The sequence below is a fragment of the Protomyctophum parallelum genome (genome assembly GCF_964188405.1).
Source record: "Protomyctophum parallelum genome assembly, chromosome: 22".
Classification (NCBI taxonomy): domain Eukaryota; kingdom Metazoa; phylum Chordata; class Actinopteri; order Myctophiformes; family Myctophidae; genus Protomyctophum; species Protomyctophum parallelum.
This window is the reverse complement of record NC_139714.1, coordinates 33,291,481-33,315,596: the sequence shown is the minus strand read 5'-3', so window position 1 is coordinate 33,315,596 and position 24,116 is coordinate 33,291,481. Positions and strand designations below refer to the sequence as shown.

Sequence of the window (24,116 nt, the reverse complement as noted above, 5' to 3'; positions counted from 1 at the left end):
ACATCTCAAATATAACAACAAATATATAGTTATATAAGATAACAGCATTGTGACAACAGTGTTGTTTTGGGCAGCACATTTCTATTTTAGTTTTAGTCAGTCTTTGGAATAAAACATTTGGCGGGCTTTGAGGCGGTCGTAATGACTGTTTTTACACTGTTTTTTTACACAAAATAGCCGATCTACAAGCTCACGCTGCGACACACTGGACAACACATCATGTATAATATAGGATGCATCAGTGCTTCTCAAAGTCTTTGTCTCTCAGGGCACGACTCAGGTGGAGAGAAGTGGATTGGGTGGATGTTTATTGGAGGTGCCGTGCCCCGTCGCGGTCCATTTGGTTCCATTTGAACCATCTGGACCCAATGCACATCACACTGTGTGTGTGTGTGTGTGTGTGTGCATGTTTCCTTGAGGTATATGATTGTTATAGAATATAAATAGAATACAATACAATAGAAAAGCCAAAAACTAATCTTAAGAAAAAACATGTTGGGACCCCCCCGAGGGTCTCGACCCACAGGTTGAGAACCACTGTGCTACTTTTACATGTCAACGACCCCAGATGACCCTAACGGTGACCCCAGATGACCCTAATGGTGACCCCAGATGACCCTAACGGTGACCCCAGGTGACCCTAACAGTGACTCCATGGAAACCAAAACATATTGATTATGTAAACACCCCCCCCCCCCCCACCACACCTGTTCCTGATTATTACATTATAATACAACACACTGTCTGTCTGTCCTCACAGCCTGTCTGTCTGTGCTCACAGCCTGTCTGTCTGTCCTCACAGCCTGTCTGTCTGTGCTCACAGCCTGTCTGTCTGTGCTCACAGCCTGTCTGTCTGTCTTCACAGCCTGTCTGTCCTCACAGCCTGTCTGTCTGTCCTCACAGCCTGTCTGTCCTCACAGCCTGTCTGTCTGTCCTCACAGCCTGTCTGTCCTCACACAGAGACACAGAGGAGTCAGGGTCCAACTCAAACCCAGCGTAGAGCGGTTGAGTGAAGGTAGTCTGCACGGTGTACAGGTGAGTCAGAGTGTCCTCTAACACTCTGTAGAAGGACAGAGTCCCCGCTGGACGGTCCAGGTACACGGCTACTCTGTTGGAGCCAGAGGGACGGATAGGAAGGATAGTCTGCTTATTATTGTGTTTGACAGAGTACCATTCTGCACCATCACAGAGCAGACCCCAGGACCGTTCATTCCATCCAAGCCGACAGTCCTGACCCATTCCTTTCCTACCGATGTCTCCGTCAGTCACTCCTATCCTAACCTTTCCACTGAACTGTACCTCACTGTAGCAGCGTTCATCTAGACTCTCTGAACTCAGAACCTGAGGCCGTCTATCAAACCTGTCAGGATGATCAGGATATGAATGACGCTGACCATGCTGACGGGTCACCTTCCTGTTGTTCTCAGACAGAGAGAGGACATAGCATGCTGTGTTTGTGTCCAGAGTGAGACGCTGGAAATCTGATGAGAAAACAACACAGTACACATTAAATACATCCTTCACTGAATGATACGTGCACGGAGCACGACCGCACGTGCACGTATCATCACACACACACACACACACACACACACACACACACACACAAGCTCAAAGCGCGGCACGCAGTGATGCTTGTAGATCTGCTATTTTTAAATATAGCCAACGTATAAAATATGGATAAAGTGTTTAACCCATTTTGGGCGGGAACCCCTTTTGGTGTTAGCACTATGATATGCTTTAGCCATTGAAAAATAGAAGATCTACAAGCTCATTGCGCGCCACCGAGTGGCGCGCAATGAGCTTGTAGGTCTGCTATTTTTGAAAAATCGAAGAACGACTGACATAGGAACATAGCTTTTTCAGAAAACTGTCAGGATGTAGAAGAACATTTTTAGAATCTGATCTCAGGTCAGAATGGGTCAATATGAGTGTAATGCTGAATTAACACAATTAGCTGGGGACCCCCTGGAACCCTCCACGGACCCCCTGGAACCCTCCACGGACCCCTGGAACCCCCCACGGACCCCCTGGAACCCCCCAGACCCCCTGGAACCCCCCCAAGGACCCCCTGGAACCCCCCAACTCCCCAAGGACCCCCTGGAACAGACAGACAGACAGACAGACAGACAGACAGACTCACAGCGTTGAGGTTTAGTCCAGTGTTCTCCTCCATGATTCACACTGTAGGAAGTAGAACAACAATGAATCAAGTCAAAACCTGCTGCTTAATGTCTCACATCGGCCTGTTTTAGTCCCACCAAATATTTACTAAACACATTTTGTCATCATTCTCCCACAGACTCTGTCCAAACATCACTCGTTGGAAGAGGAGGTCGGATGAGGTTTTTATTATTTGTTTAATTCGAAGCGCAGTTGCGTTCCGCTGACTTTGGGACTGGTTTGGGGCGGGAGGGGGGTTTGAATGTAATTATTGACTGTTGGTTTGAGTTTGTTTTCTTGTTTGTTTATTTCATTTAGTAGGGAAAGAGACAGGGAGAGACGTCATTGTGAAGTGAACTGTTTACCTGTGATTTCGTCAATTACAACTTCCTACATAAAGTGTTCAGAGTAAACCCCACGATCCTGCTGATTTATTCCTTAGTTAATCATTTGCCTTGCTGTGAAGAGGGCGATTGTTACACACTGATACTTCTATCATCTCTATAGATAGATTATAGACATGTTAAATATATCAATACTTCTATCCTCATGTCTTTAGACTATGATGTCATTTAGAACACCGTTTAGATTCAGATGCTGTTTATCATTCTATAGTATATCATGGTGAACATCATTAACACTCACTGTAAATCACTGTCTGTATCAATCACTGTACATTCAAAATGTTAGAAATAGAACCATGGAACACAGACACAGACTATACTGTATATTAATGTTAAAATACAGCACAATCACAACACACCGCAATGTGACGCGTTTTGAGCTTGTGTATCAGCTATTTTTGCTATTATTTGAACTGAAATCCTGAATTATTCTTTTGCTATTTTTTAATTGGAATCCTGAAATGTAACATTTTTATTTAATTTCAAATGCATTTAACTTTATGAACCAAATACAAATACATTGGACATAAAAAATAGACATCAAAACAATAATATATCAATGTTCGGATATATATACCTGCGGGCCGCTTTAAGTGATGGTGGGGGCTGCATGTGGCCCCCGGGCCGCCAGTTGGCCCCCCATGTATGTTATATATAACCATGGAAACAGACACTATCTACTGTATATTAATCTATGTTATAGAACCATGGAACATAGACACTATCTACTGTATATTAATCTATGTTATAGAACCATGGAACATATACACTATCTACTGTATATTAAATCTCTGCTAGAATGAACCATGGATCATAATGGTAATATGATATGATAATATAGGAAACTGCATTTATAAAGTGCTTTACATTACAATGTAGTTCACATTCACCCACCGATGGCAGAGGAAAACATGCATGCTCATCGGGAGCGGTTAGGGGTTCAGAGAGTCTTGCTCAAGGACACTTCGACATGTGGCAGCCAGGAGGAGCCGGGAATTTAACCTGGAACCTTTGACGGCCGCTCTACACAAGTCTACTCACTTGACAGTCTCCAGGGCAGCAGACAGCTTCTTCAGAGCAGAGTCTCCTAAGTGGCTGAAGTTCAAGTCCAGCTGTTTCAGCTGGGAGGAGGGGTTGGAGGTCACAGCTGAAGCCAGAGAAGAACAGCCTTCCTCTGTGACTCCACAGCCTGACAACCTGCAGAGAAATACACATTTAACAAAGTGCTGTGTTGATGTTCAAGTAGAGATCCACACAGAGAGAACACACATTCTTTACCCCAGGATCTGCAGTCCACACTGTGGACTCTTCAGTAACGCAGAGAGCTGGAGCAGTTGTGATTCCTGCAGGCAGATGAAACTGAGGTCCAATTCTTTCAGATGGAGAAGATTAGAGCTGAGAGCTGAGAGCAGAACTTCAAATCCTGTCTGTGTGAAGGTACAGCCAGCAAGTCTGTAATTACACATGAAATATCTGGACTGAATATCACAGTTTTGGAGTAAAGAGATGGAAAGAGAAGGCAGGCAGGGATAATGTGAAGTAAATCATCATAATCTTAATCTTCCAACATAGGAATTGTGTGTGTGTAACTGTGTGTGTGTAAGTGTGCGTGTCATGCATGCAATGCATGCCAACATGACTACATACTGTAATCACTGTACCCCATTAGTTCACATAATGATAATTCCCTAGTAGCCATGATGGATCACATATTGTAGTTACTGTACCGTAGCATTGATAATGATAATTCCCTAGTAGCCATGATGGATCACATATTGTAGTTACTGTACCGTAGCATTGATAATGATAATTCCCTAGCAGCCATGATGGATCTCATATTGTAGTTACTGTACCGTAGCATTGTGATGTGAGAGTGAGAACTAGACAACACAAACTCTGACCATATCATTCTAATCAGTGGGATACCATGATGTCAACTTTATTAACACTCTTATTATTAAGAATCAAACTATAAATAATAAAACAGAACTAATGTAAATAATAATGTGACCTCAGTATCTCCAGATGACAGTTTGGACTCTTCAATGCAGCAGTGAGCAGGTCCATGGATGGATCCGTTATGTCATTATAACTGATGTCCAATTCTCTTAGATGTGAAGGATTAGAGCTGAGAGCTGAAGCCACAATCTCATATTCTGCCTTTTGGAGGTCACAGCCAACAAGTCTGTAAATGTAGATGATGTAAAATCAGTGATCATCAACACAGATTAGATCAAATTCATGTTCAATGAAATGAACTATAAAGTGTAATGTAAATGTACCAATGTCTAGTTGGTCAGATATTGACAGGTCATATAAGAACAGTCTAGTTGGTCAGATATTGACAGGTCATATAAGAACAGTCTAGTTGGTCAGATATTGACAGGTCATATAAGAACAGTCTAGTTGGTCAGATATTGACAGGTCATATAAGAACAGTCTAGTTGGTCAGATATTGACAGGTCAGATAAGAACAGGGAACCAGAAAACATCAAAGTGAAAGACATAATCTGTATTAAGCCATTCTGACCCGAGATCAGATTCTAAAAATGTCTTCTACATCCTGACAGTTTTCTGAAAAAGCTGTTTCTATGTCAGTCGTTCTTCGACTAAGATAGCAGACCTACAAGCTCATAGCGCGCCACTAAGCTCATAGCGCGCCACCGAGTGGCGCGCTATGAGCTTGTAGATCTGCTATTTTTCAATAGCTAAAGCATAACATAATGTTTAACCCATTCTGACCTGAGATCAGATTCTAACGCACAGAAGAATGGTGGTTCTTCTAACACATTTTGACCTGAGATCAGATTCTAAAAAAAATTCTTCTAAATCCTGACAGTTTAAAAAAATAGCAGACCTACAAGCTCGTAGCGCGCCACTCGGTGGCGCGCTACGAGCTTGTAGATCTGCTATTTTTCAATAGCAAAAGCATGACATGATGCTGACACCAAAAGGGGTTCCCGCCCAAAATGGGTTAAAACACCAAAAGGGGTTCCCGCCCAAATTTCTTATTCTTATTTATTCTTTTTACTTTGTTCTCTGTGCGTGTCAGTCAGTTCCATTTAGGCAAAAATGCTGTATAAATATTGCGCGCGCGCACACACACACACACACACACACACACACACACACACACACACACACACACACACACACACACACACACACACACACACACACACACACACACACACACACACACACACACACACACACACACACACACACACACACACACACACACACACACACACACACACAGAGAGACCCAATTATTATTATAGTAATTACGTGTGATGGTAGATTGATTCTATCCACATGACTACTAACCGAGCCTTTCTGCTGTTCCTCACAGCTGGGAGTAGTCTGAATCTCCCCCCCCATGCTAATGGTGTGTTGTATTGGTGCCAGTCAAACTCCTCCAGAATCTTCTCGGACGTCATCAGCATGAAGGCCAGAGCTGAACACTGGCTCTCAGACAGTTCTGTCTTTGATCTGTCCGCTGACTTCAGGTACTGTTGGATCTCCTGATGTACTGAGAGGTCGTTCATCTCCATCAGACAGTGGAAGATGTTGATGAATCTGTCAGGAGAGAGACTCGAATCTTCCATTTTCATCTCCTTCAGGTTGTTGATGACTCTCTGGATGCTCTCTGGACTGTTCTCTGTGTGACCCAGCAGGCCTCCTAACAGACTCTGGTTGGACTCCAGCGAGAGGCCATGAAGGAAGCGGACAAAGAGGTCCAGGTGGCCGTTCTTACTCTTCAGGGCTTTTTCGCTGGCTCTCTGCAGGAAGTCCTCCAAGGAACTGACATCATCTCCCAGGAATGTCTTCAGTACCTTCATGTTCTTCTGTGTGAAACAGTGCATCAGGTAGACTGCAGCCAGGAACTCCTGGATGCTCAGATGAACAAAGCTGTAGATCTTTCTCTGAGATCGAACGGTCTCTTCTTTGAAGATCTCTGTGCACACTCCCGAGTACAGTGCGGCGTGGTTCACATCGAGACCACACTCTTCCAGGTCTTCTTGGTAGAACATGACGCTGCCTTTCTCCAGATGTACAAACGCCAGCATGCACAGCATCAGAAGAACATCCCAGTCAGTCACGCCATACTTCGTCATCATCCTTTTTATCATGATCGATATGAAGTGGCTGTACATCCCGGTCAGGTTGTTGGGCAGCTGTCCTGTCTTGCCTGTCTTCACCAGGTCCTCCACAACGGTAGCGGTCATCCAACAGAAGACTGGGATGTGACACATGATGTGGATGCTCTTTGATGTCTTCACGTGTGAGATGATGGTGCTGGCCAGCTCCTCATCATCACTGAACATCTTCCTGAAGAACTCCTCCTTCTGGGGGTCTGTGAACCCTCGTATTTCTGTCACCATGTCAACGCATTCAGGAGGGATCTGATTGGCTGCTGCAGGTCTGGTGGTTATCCAGAGGAGAGCCGAGGGGAGCAGATTCCTCTTGATGAGGTTCGTCAACAGCAGGCCCACCGATGATGTCACCGTGACATCAGAGACGACGTCATTGTTGTCGAAGGTGTCAGAATCGACGTCAATGTTCTGGAATTTCAGCGGAAACCTGCTTTCATCGAGACCATCGAAGATGAAGCCAACTTTCCAGGCAGCGAGCTGCTCTGCTGTGACCTTCTCTAACGTTGGATGGAAAACATGGATCAGTGAGAGAAGACTGTGCTGCTCATGTCGGACCAAGTTCAGCTCCCGGAATGCGAAGAGAACCAGGAGATTGATGTCTTGGTTCTCCAAACCTCTCGCCCAGTCCAGAGCGAACTTACGCACGGAGAATGTCTTCCCGATGCCAGCGATGCCAATGGTCAGAACTCTGCTGCTGGGTGTGTCTCTGCCAGGGAGGAGGGTCTTAAAGATGGCACGGCACTTGATTATGACGTCATAGATGGTCTTCATGCTGGAGGCGGTCTCAAGCTGCCACACCTCATGTTGCTGATTAACCCCTTCACTCCCTCCCGCTGATAGGTGGAGTTCTGTGTAGATGTCGGAGAGGGAGGAGGGCTCTTCAGTGACGTATGCCACATGATCAAGACCGTCCAAAGTGAACTTATAGACCTTTACATACTCCGGCAGACGGACTTCTGATATGAGGAGACAATTAATACATGGTAAACATTATGCTTCATTTACAACTTTACATTGAACAATCCATAGCATTAAAACTACTATGTATATATATATCCTACAGAAAATCTAAATTTGTAAAAGAAAAAAAGGAGAAAATTGGCTAAAATAAACAACATTGGATCGTTTTTTTAGTCTAAATGTATGTGTTTATCAGTATTTGTATTTGGACATTGAGACAGGAATACAACGAGTATATTTAATCTGATGTGTCTGCTGCTATTTAAACATTCCATTAATTGAAATAAAATGTTGGTGTAAAATGTGTCCAGTCTTACTGTGTCCAGGTGTGGTTCGACTGAATGTCTTCTGTCCAGGTGTGTTTCTGAATGTCTCTCTGTGGAGATGAAGACAATAGAATATATACATACATATGAAGACAATAGAATATATACATATAGATGAAGACAATAGAATATATACATATAGATACATATGTATCTAACGGTTAATTTTCCAGCCGGGTAGCCGATGGCATTATCCGGTTAATTAACAGTTGTTGATTTTTCTTTTTTTTAATAGGCTACCCCAAATGTAATATGCATGTATAGGCTACATCATTAAAGTTGGTAGACGAATGGTATACATTTATGCTCATTTTTAAAAGACAAACTAAATGTTGTTAAAGCAACATTTAACAATATAAATAAATTGTTGTAGGCTTAATCATTAATAAACAACGCATCGCATCTGCATGCATGCATCTGCGCGTCTACAGTACAGAGGTCCGCCGGTTCTATTCCAAAACATAAATAAGTCCAGTCCAGATCTGAGCAGCCTATAGCCTAACTATAAAGCCACTGGACGCATGGGCTAAGCCTTTTTTAATTATTAAGGACGATCAGCATGCATGTCACCGTGTTCTGTTTGTTGACTTTTCGCTGACGAGACTAGCTAGCCGCTGACTTTCGCTGGCTAGCCGGTTACCCCCTGACATCGGGTATGGGCTCTGATGTCGCAGAGGAGAGAACACGCCCCCAGCGCCCACAGCGGGAATCGAACCCAGGACCTTCTAGCTGTGAGGCGACAACACTACCGACTGTACCACTGTCCCCCCTCTTGGTTTTATTTTTGATAAAGATTTAAACTTAATAAACAAATCAGCTCCGTCGTTAAACCTCTCTTTTTCAATCATCGCCAGGGTCAAATCCTACCTCCCCTAAAAACAGCTGGAGATGGTTATCCATGCTTTGATTTAATCAAGAATAGATTATTACGGTCTGGGCACCGGACTGGTGATCCAGTCGCGGTGTGCCGCGGGTTCGACTCCCGGACCCGACACGGCCTTTACCGCATGTCATCCCCCCATCTCTCTCCCGTTTCCTGTCAGCCTACTATCTGTCCCTTAAAAAAAAATCAATAAAGGCGTAAGCCGCAAAAAAAAGATTATTGCAACTCTTTGTATATTGGCATCGACCAGGCGTCACTCAGGCGTTTACAGAACACAGCTGCCAGCCTTCTCACTGGCACTATAAAATATGATATAGTGTAAATTGTATATTGTTATAGTGTTATAGTGTTGTATATATTTCTAGGAGGGTTGACATACTGTGAATCAGGAGGTCCAGGTTCGTTACTGAAGAGAGGAGGATTTCCTTTAGACCTGCCACTCTTCACAGACAGAAGGTTGGGACTTGGAGACTCTGCTCTGTGGTGGACACTTCTGGAATCATACAGACAGAAATAACAATACATAAACAACAGAGACAGTGAATAATACTACTAGAAATAATACTAAGTAAACTAAACTGCACTCTGTCGAGTGCATACTTGCTTGTTGCACACTATAACAAAATACATACATAAATGGATGCACCTGGAAAGGAATCCTCAGTGATGTATCCCAAGGTCATCGGGGTTTCGGGTCTCGCAACATCATACCCCTCACTCAGGTGACCCAGCCGGGAGTGATCAAGTCCCGACTTACGTCCCAGTAGCTACCCTCGATAAGTCCTGTCGTGTAATTTGAATCATATATATATACTTGGTTAGTTATAGTGCAAGCCTTTCTCCCTTCATCCCATTACAGTGTTGTAACTATTTGCATATCAATTGTCCTACAGGCAGGAAGCCCTGTGGGCCTTCTTGGGGCATCTGATATTATCTATAGGCCTTCCTGTTTGTTTGATAAGGACAGGAGGCTACAGTTTGTCTAGGGACTGTCACAGTTGGGGGTCTTTTGATTAACACACACACACACACACACACACACACACACACACACACACACACACACAGGGACAAAAGGTGACACCCACTGCAGGTTATGTGGTATAAAGAGATGTGCTGGGAGGTTTTGGGGGGACTTGTGGGTTGGAGGCCATGGAGGACAGGGCTTGACCTGGCCTGGAGGTATACCATGAGAGGATGACTTGAATGCTTGTAACTTGATGTAACTATGGGACATGCCTTGATTGAATAAAAGAAGGACTTTGCCTGGGAAAACAGAGCTCATTTCTCGTTCTTGATAGAGTGGGGAAATAAGGTTATAATCTACAAACTCCTGGAAGAAAATATACCACAGATTTTGGCGCCCGACGTGAAAATTCGATTCCGTGGATAATTCTGCGGCACGAACACTGGAACTGCGAAGGATTTTGTGGATTTTCCTTAATTTCTATTTTTTTTTTTTTTTTTTTTTTTTGGAGTGAGTTCTGCGAACCAAGGACTGGCAAGAATTCGTAAGCTGAGTGTTTGGATGATAGTGTAGGTCAGTGCACACTGGGTTAGGGAGTTTAGGGATTGAGCGTGTGTGGTATGAGTGAGCGACTGTGTGTGTATGTGTTTGGTTTGTTTGAGTTTTGTCTGTGAGTCGATGTTCATGTATATGTTAGTGCTGGTAGATCATTGTGAGCTGTGATTGAATGCCAAATAGTTCTCAATCAAGTCTTTTGTTGCTATTTTTTAATTGTGCGGTCTTGGCTGTATACATTGCTGTTGTTCAGTGACTTACACGTTGTTTGGGTGTGATTTGGCATTTATTCATTGTTTCGCGTTTGCTCTCCTGGTTTAGTGGGGGCCTTCCTTTGTCTCAAGGGCTGAGGGCTGGGGGAGGATTTTATTTTTTACTTGGGTGGTTTAAATTTGGGCTGGTTTTTTGTAAAGCGTTAATTGGTTTCTTTTAGATATTTCTGAAACATGTGAAACAAGTTTCAGAGGGGGGAGTGTATAGATATTAAATTGGGGGTTTAGTTAAGGTTTAAAATTGAATTGGCTTTAATTTGGGGTTAAATCTAAATTTTGAGTTTAGTATGAGAATACATTTCACATTTAGGATATTTCATTGATCTTTTGTAAAATTAGATAGGTTAAATTGGATTGTTAAGCCTACAGGTTTATTTTAGTCAAAATGTATAGTCTGCATATAAATAAATTTACCTTAGGGACGAAACCACTGGCACGGTTGCTTAAATGCAAATGAGATAGTGAGACATGCTGGTGGCAGGTCACTGAAGTGATCAAGGGGGGTATTTTCCCTAAATCAGTCTAAAAGAAAATAGAGGCATTTCTATATTTCTTTCTTAAATTGCAGACTAAGTATATAGTTTGTCTATCTCATTTCTTTATTTTACACTTTCCTGTGTGAACGGGGATAAGAAAGTATTGCCTGTTTTCCTTGAGTGAGTGAGTGAGTGAGTTTGTGGACTATCTGCTCATTCTATGGGGCCAGTATGCAAATGAGTATGCGTGTCTGTGACTGTGGGAGGTGAGGAGACATGCATGCGTCACCCAGAATGAGTAACAGTTAGTGAGATTAGCTACAATTTAGTAGTTATGGCCACAAAGCGTACTCCAGTGCAGATTATGCACAAGAAATATCCATCTAAGAATATTTCCAGCATTTCAGGAAAATGGCATAATCGTTGGCCGCCATGGCCAAAAGAGGGCTCTTTCGAGGTAGAAGACCTTGAATCTATAAAGGCAGAGGTGTGTAAATATAGAGCAGATGAGACGACAAAAGAGAGAGAAATGAAAAGGAAAGAAGAACTGTCAGTTTTAGACTTGTTTTGTGAGGAGGGTCGAACTCGAAGATTGAAAGAAAAAGTGAAAATGGGTCCTCATATTGTCGCACATAGAGCGAGCCAGAGGCCTACTGTCAGTGAGGAGATGAGCAGGAAATTGTCAGACTCCGCACCATTGTCTGTGTCAGTACTGCCGGAGGAGAAGATTTCCGCTGATTGCAGCACAGACAACCAGAACCAGTGCATTGACATTGTGGGTCACAGCGACAACTCAGCACAGACTGAGGTGGACTTTCTGGAGAACAGTGACATGAGGACATCAAAGCCAGACGACAGCGACACTCAATGCTCTGTTAAGAGGGAGCTGGAGCGGGTACGTTCCCTGAAAGAGGACGTGACCAGTGAATTAAGGACACAGAGACAGTATATGCGTGCTATAGAGACACGTTTGAGTGAAATTCTGATGAAAGAGGCCCATCTGGTCCTCGACTTGATTGACCTACATGATGAGGCTGCGCACAGCCACAGAGACAGTTTACAAGACATCTACAGAAGGGCAGCCCGCCCCAACACAGACACGAACATTGATTCTGACACTGAGGATGACAGTTCTACTCAAGCCCGCAAGAAGAGAGACTTACAGCATTTGAGACGACTCTATGAGAAATGTGGGGACAAAGACACTGCACAGAACTTTATGGAAAGTATTGCTACAATTGCTATGGAAGAAGTGGACTTGACCGCAGGATGTGAAGCTGCTCGAGAACTGGACAAGCTGAAAACCAGGCAGAGTGGAAGTAAGAGGAAGAGGAAGAGCATCAACAAAAGTGATGAGGACTTTGAACAGGACAGCAGTGATTGGGAGAGGCTTCCCCACACTCGCACAAATTTGAGCCAGAGACGTGGGAGAGACTCCAGGGGGGCTTTGAGCAGGCGCCCATGCAGACCAAAGAAGAGGACTGCCAGTCGCGCACTAGGATCGGAGGACGGAAGTGGAGATGGCGCGGATGGGGGTACCCTCGCCCTGGATGCCGAGGCTTTCCGTAAGAGGCTGATCGAGATCAGGGAATGCAAGACACGCCAAGCGAAGGACCTGAAGGTATACAAAGACAACAAACCCATCGCGGATAGTCTGATGGCCAGTCTGGATGCGTTGACGAGAGAGGAGGAGGAGGTCAGTCGATTCCTGGTCGAAGGGGACAAGAGGCAGAAACGGTCAGGACAGGGCCGAGGGAGGAGGCACGAGGAGGCACTACAGGAAACAATGACTGCCATGGCTGCCATGTCGTTAAGAGAGGAGGCCCTGGACCGGCAGATGAAAGACCTGAAGGAGCTCTTGGAGGAAGCCCGGGAGAGCAGGGCAAAGGCATCAGGCCCAGCACCGAGGGAAGGGATGGAGACGCGGAGTAAGAAGAAGAGGACCGGATCCCGGGATGAGAAGGGTGGAACATCAGACACTGAGGGCAGGGAAGAAGAGGAGAACTGGGAGCCGGCCAGAGAAAATGAGGACAAGGGAGGAGGAAGTAGCAAGACGATGGCCCCCGCCAAAATACTGCCAATGACGGTACGCGGTCCGCATGTTGACTACCAGCCATGGCTCCATATGGATATGACAGATCTCGTCACAAAACTGCCGCCAATACAGGAAGGAGCATACCCGTGGCTAGCGAAATTCGATGTAATGATGGTGGGAGTTCCCTTGGCCGTGGGAGATATGAAGAGACTATTAGCGCAACTGGTGGGGATTCAGAGGTTGAATGAAGTCCTAGACCGGGCAGGAATGCAGGCCTATAAAGACACTGCCGTGGGGGATGGAGACATGTACGCTGAAAACCAAGGAGTGATAAGCAGAGCACTCCGAGAGCTGTACCCCACGGATCTGAACCCAGACAGAATTCTGATTGACCCCCTGACTGACAGCGAAAACCCCAGGGCATATGTGGCCAAAGCGCACCAGATCTGGACGAACGTGACGGGGAATGACGCCCGCGGTCCAGGTTTCGACCGGACACTTGTTAGAGACAAGATATTCCAGGGACTGCCAGGGCCTGTACAGACGAAGCTGGAGGAAGTAGTCTCCCTGACCACTATGCCATTGGAAACCTACACAGATCATATCGCGCACGCAGTTGAGCTACACAGGAAAAAACAGGAGTTCCAAAGACTTGAAGATGTTGACCTTGTACGTCAAATGAACGAGAATACAGTGTCACTACAAGCGGAAGTGCTGACAAAGATTCAAGAAGAGAGACTGATTCAACCAGAAGTGACACATTTGCAGGACAGCGCAGACCAACAAAAAGTGCCGCCATGGAGAGTGAGGGCACCACAACAGCCAGTGTCACCCTATCAGTGGGCTGCACGTGCACCTCAGCAAGGATATATTCCACTGACACGTCACAGTTCAGAAAGCTGGAGGATGAAAGGAGAGTGTCATAACTGTAGGACACATGGTCATTTTGCTGGACAGTGTGATCAGAAACCGCAACGAGAGACTCTAAGAGGCTGCACACTGAGACGCCCCCCCTCTGTGCTATTGACAGCATAGCTTTTGAGCTGTCACCTAGCTGTCATCTGACAACTGACTTTTCCTAGACTCCATCTAAGTGCACTGAGGAATAGTGGTAATCTATTGTTTCCATGTTGATGTATTGATGTTTGATTTTCATGTACTGTAGGTTTCTTCATTCATTTATTCTTGAGATTGAGATTGCAATAGTACAGTCTGATTGACAAATATTGTTTTAGCTCTTGGTTTGTGTTGCTTTCCAGATCATTGGGTCAGATGATGGTTTCTGCAGGGCTATTCATCTGTCCATTATTCTGTGAAAGTTACTCACAAACTAAGGGGGGGAGAGGGGGATATTTATAAGGGAATATTATTCTTATCAAGTCGATATTGGAATCCACTTTCACACAAATATTAATGTCCATACAGGTACAGGGATCAGCCTCTCTTCTCTCCTTTGCACAGCTGGCAGGGGGGGGGGGGGAGGGGGGTCAGAGGTGCAAGGGGTGTTATGTGTCTCTGAGTGTATTCAAGTCCTGGCCAGGCCTGTCTGTAAGAGAAAGAATGTTGGGGAACATTTATATATTTGAATTCATTTTTAATCAGTCTGTTTAATTCTATTTACTGTTTTCTTTTAATGTTTTAAGTTTTATTAGGGTCATTATCTAGCAGATGTCAAATAACATAGCTATTGATTTTGTTCATTTTGTTTCGAGTGTTGTGTCAACCTGACTGTGTTTTACCTTCTCAGTATCCAGGGGGGAGGAGGGTACTTATCTTACAAAGGGATTCGGTTTCAGGTTTAATTGAGACATTTTTGGGAATTTGAACATTTGGGGATTGTGGGGAGGAAAACATGTGGAGCCAAATTATGATTCATATTTTAGACTAATAGCCTTGAGGACTATTAGTAGGGGGGAGTGTCGTGTAATTTGAATCATATATATATACTTGGTTAGTTATAGTGCAAGCCTTTCTCCCTTCATCCCATTACAGTGTTGTAACTATTTGCATATCAATTGTCCTACAGGCAGGAAGCCCTGTGGGCCTTCTTGGGGCATCTGATATTATCTATAGGCCTTCCTGTTTGTTTGATAAGGACAGGAGGCTACAGTTTGTCTAGGGACTGTCACAGTTGGGGGTCTTTTGATTAACACACACACACACACACACACACACACACACACACACACACACACACACACACACAGGGACAAAAGGTGACACCCACTGCAGGTTATGTGGTATAAAGAGATGTGCTGGGAGGTTTTGGGGGGACTTGTGGGTTGGAGGCCATGGAGGACAGGGCTTGACCTGGCCTGGAGGTATACCATGAGAGGATGACTTGAATGCTTGTAACTTGATGTAACTATGGGACATGCCTTGATTGAATAAAAGAAGGACTTTGCCTGGGAAAACGGAGCTCATTTCTCGTTCTTGATAGAGTGGGGAAATAAGGTTATAATCTACAAACTCCTGGAAGAAAATATACCACAGTCCCATTAGGGAAAAACCAGGGCCACACAATCCATTCCTCCTGAACTACTCTGCCGGGACTGGGAGGTACCATTCTGGCACATGGAAGGACTAGGCTCTGTGGGTTGACACCTGTCCGGGCCTCTCCTACGTCTCACCAGGTCCACTCCTGCTCTCACCAGGTCAGGCCCTGTGCGTTGCACCAGACTCCAAGCACCAGGCACTTTATTCAGGAATGGTGGATTCTCAAGCCGCAACGGTTCCGCAGGCTCCACCTTGCCCTTGGTGGTGCCGCCGGCTCCGCTTGAGGCTTGCATGGCCCTCCTAAAGGCCTCACCGTGGGTTTGTTGGGCTTCTTCCTCACGGAAGACACAGACTGGGGCGCTAACCCATACTGCTCCCGGGTGCCGTCTAATTTCCGGCTGCCACCCGTCTCTCCGGTGGTCACCAGACTATTCCTGGTTGTCACTTAGTCTATTCCTATGAGTCACTATAAATAGAAGAACTATAACAAAATACATACATAAATGGATGCACCTGGGACGTATCCTCAGTGATGTATCCCAAGATCACACTAGTGCGCAAGCAGAGCGAGCAAGTACTTTCGACCGCTACAAACTGTCATGTAATTTGTCCGTCCCAGCCAACCCGCCACTTTTTATGCGTATGCACCGTCCCAGCAAATTGTGCCTGATACGGCAGTGGTGCCAGATTACACATGTATACACAGGAGCATTACCTTTAATCCTCCCAACACTAAAACATATCGTCATTACGTAACCATCGAAAACCAATTACACTCTGGCATTGGGTCCTTTAATCCACATATTTCTTACGTCATCATTGAGAGCTAGTTATACATATACTATATATATATATATATGTGTAATTTGTAAGTTGATTAGCGGTATACTGTGGTTACTTTGCGCCAAAAACCGTCCCAGCCAACTCGCCACTTTTGATGCGTATGCAAATAAAACAGCAAAATTCTGCCTGATTTGCTGGGACCAGATTACATAAATGAACATATGTTTTACGTCATCATTGAGAGCTAGTTATACATATACACACCATGTACTCTGGTCCCAGCAAATCAGGCACAATTTGCTATTTTATTTTACAAATTACATATATATATGTAATTTGTAAAATAAAATAGCAAATGTCTTACGTCATCATTGAGAGCTAGTCATACATATATATATGTATGACTAGCTCTCAATGATGACGTAAGACATTTGGTCATGTATGTAATATATCTGTGCCTGATTTGCTGGGACCAGATTACATACATGACCATATTTCTTACGTCATCATTGAGAGCTAGTCATATTATGTATATGTAATTTGTAAGTTGATTAGCGGTATACTGTGGTTACTTTGCGCCAAAAACCCGTCCCAGCCAACCCGCCACTTTTGATGCGTATGCAAATAAAACAGCAAAATTGTGCCTGATTTGCTGGGACCAGATTACATAAATGACCATATGTCTTACGTGATCATTGAGAGCTAGTCATAGATATACACACCATGTACTCTGGTCCCAGCAAATCAGGCACAATTTTGCTGTTTTATTTGCATACGCATCAAAAGTGGCGGGTTGGCTGCATGGGACGTGCATATGTATGTAATTTGTAAAATAAAATAGCAAATTGTGCCTGATTTGCTGGGACCAGAGTACATGGTGTGTATATGTATGACTAGCTCTCAATGATGACGTAAGACATATGGTCATTTATGTAATCTGGTCCCAGCAAATCAGGCACAATTTTGCTGTTTTATTTGCATACGCATCAAAAGTGGCGGGTTGGCTGGGACGGTGCATATGGACCGGGCGAAAATATTACTTGCGCGCTCTGCTTGCGCAAGTAATAACAGACAGTAATTAGCATAACAGTAGCTTGTATTCCATGTAGTACAAAACGGTGCAATGGAATGATTTGCCCAAGGAGATAAAGACAAGTGCCTCTCTAAACACTTAAAACTTAGGTCAGGATTGAGAAGGCGTTTTTAGAATCCTGAATTGGTTAAAAGATGAGGATACCTACGCTAGGGGACAAGGGGAGAACATGTGAGGGTACCTAACCTAGGGGACACGGGGGGAATATGTGAGGGTACCTACTCTAGGGGACACGGGGAGAACATGTGAGGGTACCTACCCTAGGGGACACAGGGACAACATGTGAGGGTACCTACCCTAGGGGACACGGGGACAACATGTGAGGGTACCTACCCTAGGGGACACGGGGAGAACATACAAACTCCACACAGAAAGGCCCTTTCGCCAACCCCGCCTCGGGTATGGGCTCTGATGACGCAGAGGAGAGAACACGCCCCCAGCGCCCAAAGCGGGAATCGAACCCAGGACCTTCTAGCTGTGAGGCGACAACACTACCGACTGTACCACTATCCCCCCTCTTGGTTTTATTTTTGATAAAGATTTTAAACTTAAACAAATCAGCTCCGTCGTTAAAACTCTCTTCTTCCAATCATCGGCACTATAAAACTTGAACACATTACTCCATGTCTGCCCCTCCCCATTAGATCTGCTCAGATAGATGCTTTAGAAATGAAGTTTGATTTGATTTGACTTGGAGTACACAATTCAGACACCAGATGGAGTTCATGTTTCAACCTTTGATCAGTAGAGTGGTGTCCATCTTTGAAGTCAATAAGTCCATGCATGGACGAGTCACTCTTCATGGAGACACAGCTGGGTACAGGAGAGACTGCTCTGTGATGATCAACCCTGTTACAAAGAGAGGATCAACAGGATTTATAGAAAATCATATCAGGCTTGGAAATTTCATAGTCTAGGAAGTTCTACTCAAACGTGATTATTCTTAGTTGAAAACAAACAAAAAGCTTATGAAGTTAAACCTAAAACATTCAGCTGTAAACATTGACCACTGCTATTTCAGTTATATAAGTTATTTAAAATGTAAACTTTCTCACCCTAAATGAAAACAAAACTGAAATAATATGTTTTTTTACCACCATCCGACCATAATATCCTTTAGCTCCCTGGGTGTGTTAAGTTCTAACATCCACCCATTTCCTAGAAATCTTGGTTTTATTTTTTACTTTTTTCTACATTTTTATCCCACGATTTTCACCCAGTGTCAATTATCTAATGTAATCCTGGGCACTACACTTCCTCTGCCAACCTGGGAGAGCAACGGACTGACCTCATGCTTCCTTCTATGCATGAGGAGTCCAAGCTGATTCTTTTCACCCGACAGGGGAGAGTTTCCCCGGACGGACATAGAGCGTGGAAAGAACACGTTATTCCGACAAGTTCCTTTCCTCTCCATCAGGCCCCCCTGGCTGGCCAGGGGGAGGTAGTTTAGAGACCAGGATTATTGCATGTTTTTTGTGAGGGTACCTACCCTAGGGGACATGGGGAGAACATGTGAGGGTACCTACCCTAGGGGACAAGGGGAGAACATGTGAGGTTACCTACCCTAGGGGACAAGGGGAGAACATGTGAGGTTACCTACCCTAGGGGACACGGGGAGAACATGTGAGGGTACCTACCCTAGGGGACACGGGGAGAACATGTGAGGGTACCTACCCTAGGGGACAAGGGGAGAACATGTGAGGTTACCTACCCTAGGGGACACGGGGAGAACATGTGAGGGTACCTACCCTAGGGGACACGGGGAGAACATGTGAGGGTACCTACCCTAGGGGACACGGGGTGAACATGTGAGGGTATCTACCCTAGGGGACACGGGGAGAACATGTGAGGGTACCTACCCTAGGGGACACGGGGAGAACATGTGAGGGTACCTACCCTAGGGGACACGGGGAGAACATACAAACTCCACACAGAAAGGGCCTTTCACCAACCCCGCCTCGGGTATGGGCTCTGATGACGCAGAGGAGAGAACACACCCCCAGCGCCCAAAGCGGGAATCGAACCCAGGACCTTCTAGCTGTGAGGCAACAACACTACCGGCTGTACCACTGTCCCCCCTCTTGGTTTTATTTTTTATAAAGATTTTAAACTTAATAAACAAATCTGCACCGTCGTTAAAACTCTCTTCTTCCAATCATCGCCACGGTCAAATCCTACCTCCCCCTAAAAACAGCTGGAGACGGTTATCCATGATTTGATTTCATCAAGAATAGATTATGGCCCAGGCCGTAGCGTAACGGTCTGGGCACCGGACTGGTAATCCAGTCGCAGTGTGCCGCGGGTTCGACTCCCGGACCCGACACGGCCTTTACTGCATGTCATCCCCCCATCTCTCTCCCGTTTCCTGTCAGCCTACTGTCTGTCCCTTCAAAAATCAATAAAAGGCGTAAGCCGCAAAAAAATATCTTAAAAAAAAAAAAAAAAAAAGAAAAAAGAATAGATTATTGCAACTCTTTGTATATTGGCATCGACCAGGCGTCACTCAGGCGTTTACAGCTAGTGCAGAACACAGCTGCCCGCCTTCTCACCGGCACTATAAAACGTGAACACATTACTCCATGTCTGCCCCTCCCCATTAGATCTGCTCAGATAGATGCGTTAGAAATAAAGTTTGATTTGATTTGACTTGGAGTACACAATTCAGACACCAGATGGAGTTCATGTTTCAACCTTTGTTTAGCAGAGTGGTGTCCATCTTTGAAGTCAATAAGTCCATGCATGGACGAGTCACTCTTCATGGAGACACAGCTGGGTACAGGAGAGACTGCTCTGTGATGATCAACCCTGTTACAAAGAGAGGATCAACAGGATTTATAGACAATCCTATCAGGCTTGGAAATTTCATAGTCTAGGAAGTTCTACTCAAATGTGATTATTCTTAGTTGAAAACAAACAAAAAGCTTATGAAGTTAAACCTAAAACATTCAGCTGTAAACATTGACCACTGCTATTTCAGTTATATAAGTTATTTAAAATGTAAACTTTCTCACCCTAAATGAAAACAAAACTGAAATAATATGTTTTTTTACCACCATCCGACCATAATATCCTTTAGCTCCCTGGGTGTGTTAAGTTCTAACATCCACCCATTTCCTAGAAATCTTGGTTTTATTTTTACTTTTTTCTAAATTTTTATCCCACGATTTTCACCCAGTGTCAATTATCTAATGTAATCCTGGGCACTACACTTCCTCTGCCAACCTGGGAGAGCAACGGACTGACCTCATGCTTCCTTCTATGCCTGAGGAGGCCAAGCTGATTCTTTTCACCCGACAGGGGAGAGTTTCCCCGGTCGGACATAGAGCGTGGAAAGAACACGTTATTCCGACAAGTTCCTTTCCTCTCCATCAGGCCCCCCTGGCTGGCCAGGGGGAGGTAGTTTAGAGGCCAGGATTACTGCATGTTTTTTGTGAGGGTACCTATCCTAGGAGACATGGGGAGAACATGTGAGGGTACCTACCCTAGGGGACAAGGGGAGAACATATGAGGTTACCTACCCTAGGGGACACGGGGAGAACATGTGAGGGTACCTACCCTAGGGGACACGGGGAGAACATGTGAGGGTACCTACCCTAGGGGACACGGGGAGAACATACAAACTCCACACAGAAAGGGCCTTTCACCAACCCCGCCTCGGGTATGGGCTCTGATGATGCAGAGGAGAGAACACACCCCCAGCGCCCAAAGCGGGAATCGAACCCAGGACCTTCTAGCTGTGAGGCAACAACACTACCGGCTGTACCACTGTCCCCCCTCTTGGTTTTATTTTTTATAAAGATTTTAAACTTAATAAACAAATCCGCACCGTCGTTAAAACTCTCTTCTTCCAATCATCGCCAGGGTCAAATCCTACCTCCCCCTAAAAACAGCTGGAGATGGTTATCCATGCTTTGATTTCATCAAGAATAGATTATTGCAACTCTTTGTATATTGGCATCGACCAGGCGTCACTCAGGCGTTTACAGCTAGTGCATAACACAGCTGCCCGCCTTCTCACCGGCACTATAAAACGTGAACACATTACTTCATGTCTGCCCCTCCCCATTAGATCTGCTCAGATAGATGCTTTAGAAATAAAGTTTGATTTGATTTGACTTGGAGTACACAATTCAGACACCAGATGGAGATCATGTTTCAACCTTTGTTTAGCAGAGTGGTGTCCATCTTTGAAGTCAATAAGTCCATGCATGGACGAGTCACTCTTCATGGAGACACAGCTGGGTACAGGAGAGACTGCTCTGTGATGATCAACCCTGTTACAAAGAGAGGATCAACAGGATTTATAGACAATCATATCAGGCTTCGCAATTTCATAGTCTAGGAAGTTCTACTCAAACGTGATTATTCTTAGTTGAAAACAAACAAAACGCCCAGGCCGTAGCGTAACGGTCTGGGCACCGGACTGGTGATCCAGTCGCGGTGTGCCGCGGGTTCGACTCCCGAACCCGACACGGCCTTTACCGCATGTCATCCCCCCATCTCTCTCCCATTTCCTGTCAGCCTACTATCTGTCCCTTAAAAAAGCAATAAAAGGCGTAAGCCGCAAAAAATAAATATCTAAAAAAAAAAAAGAAAACAAACAAAACGCTTATAAAGTTAAACCTAAACATTCAGCTGTAAACATTGACCACAGCGATTTCAGTTATATAAGTTATTTAAAATGTAAACTTTCTCACCCTAAATGAAAACAAAACTGAAATAATGTTTTTTTTACCACCATTCGACCATAATATCCTTTAGCTCCCTGGGTGTGTTAAGTTCTAACATCCACCCATTTCCTAGAAATCTTGGTTTTATTTTTTACTTTTTTCTAAATTTTTATCCCACGATTTTCACCCAGTGTCAATTATCTAATGTAATCCTGGGCACTACACTTCCTCTGCCAACCTGGGAGAGCAACGGACTGACCTCATGCTTCCTTCTATGCATGAGGAGTCCAAGCTGCTTCTTTTCACCCGACAGGGGAGAGTTTCCCCGGTCGGACATAGAGCGTGGAAAGAACACGTTATTCCGACAAGTTCCTTTCCTCTCCACCAGGCCCCCCTGGCTGGACAGGGGGAGGTAGTTTAGAGGCCAGGATTACTGCATGTTTTTTGTGAGGGTACCTACCCTAGGGGACATGGGGAGAACATGTGAGGGTACCTACCCTAGGGCACAAGGGGAGAACATGTGAGGGTACCTACCCTAGGGGACACGGGGAGAACATGTGAGGGTATCTACCCTAGGGGACACGGGGAGAACATACAAACTCCACACAGAAAGGGCCTTTCACCAACCCCGCCTCGGGTATGGGCTCTGATGATGCAGAGGAGAGAACACACCCCCAGCGCCCAAAGCGGGAATCGAACCCAGGACCTTCTAGCTGTGAGGCAACAACACTACCGGCTGTACCACTGTCCCCCCTCTTGGTTTTATTTTTTATAAAGATTTTAAACTTAATAAACAAATCCGCACCGTCGTTAAAACTCTCTTCTTCCAATCATCGCCAGGGTCAAATCCTACCTCCCCCTAAAAACAGCTGGAGATGGTTATCCATGATTTGATTTAATCAAGAATAGAGTATTGCAACTCTTTGTATATTGGCATCGACCAGGCGTCACTCAGGCGTTTACAGCTAGTGCAGAACACAGCTGCCCGCCTTCTCACCGGCACTATAAAACGTGAACACATTACTCCATGTCTGCCCCTCCCCATTAGATCTGCTCAGATAGATGCTTTAGAAATAAAGTTTGATTTGATTTGACTTGGAGTACACAATTCAGACACCAGATGGAGTTCATGTTTCAACCTTTGTTTAGCAGAGTGGTGTCCATCTTTGAAGTCAATAAGTCCATGCATGGACGAGTCACTCTTCATGGAGACACAGCTGGGTACAGGAGAGACTGCTCTGTGATGATCAACCCTGTTACAAAGAGAGGATCAACAGGATTTATAGACAATCATATCAGGCTTGGAAATTTCATAGTCTAGGAAGTTCTACTCAAATGTGATTATTCTTAGTTGAAAACAAACAAAAAGCTTATGAAGTTAAACCTAAAACATTCAGCTGTAAACATTGACCACTGCTATTTCAGTTATATAAGTTATTTAAAATGTAAACTTTCTCACCCTAAATGAAAACAAAACTGAAATAATATGTTTTTTTACCACCATCCAACCATAATATCCTTTAGCTCCCTGGGTGTGTTAAGTTCTAACATCCACCCATTTCCTAGAAATCTTGGTTTTATTTTTACTTTTTTCTAAATTTTTATCCCACGATTTTCACCCAGTGTCAATTATCTAATGTAATCCTGGGCACTACACTTCCTCTGCCAACCTGGGAGAGCAACGGACTGACCTCATGCTTCCTTCTATGCCTGAGGAGGCCAAGCTGATTATTTTCACCCGACAGGGGAGAGTTTCCCCGGTCGGACATAGAGCGTGGAAAGAACACGTTATTCCGACAAGTTCCTTTCCTCTCCATCAGGCCCCCCTGGCTGGCCAGGGGGAGGTAGTTTAGAGGCCAGGATTACTGCATGT

General features: G+C 44.7%; 1 protein-coding gene across 1 annotated transcript; it reads right to left on the bottom strand.

Moving 5' to 3' along the window:
* Positions 1–243: 243 nt before the first annotated feature.
* Positions 244–23,939, bottom strand: LOC310853136 (NACHT, LRR and PYD domains-containing protein 3-like; the record flags this gene model as incomplete). The annotated part of the gene is made up of 12 exons (XM_083757375.1): positions 244–1,481; positions 2,144–2,184; positions 3,609–3,764; positions 3,846–4,019; positions 4,579–4,752; positions 5,898–7,683; positions 8,005–8,063; positions 9,276–9,389; positions 18,309–18,422; positions 20,265–20,378; positions 21,734–21,847; positions 23,935–23,939. 12 exons carry the CDS (start codon positions 23,937–23,939, stop codon positions 898–900), a joined length of 3,435 nt encoding a protein of 1,144 aa, XP_083613501.1. The 3' UTR covers positions 244–897.
* Between the last annotated feature and the right edge of the window lie 177 nt (positions 23,940–24,116).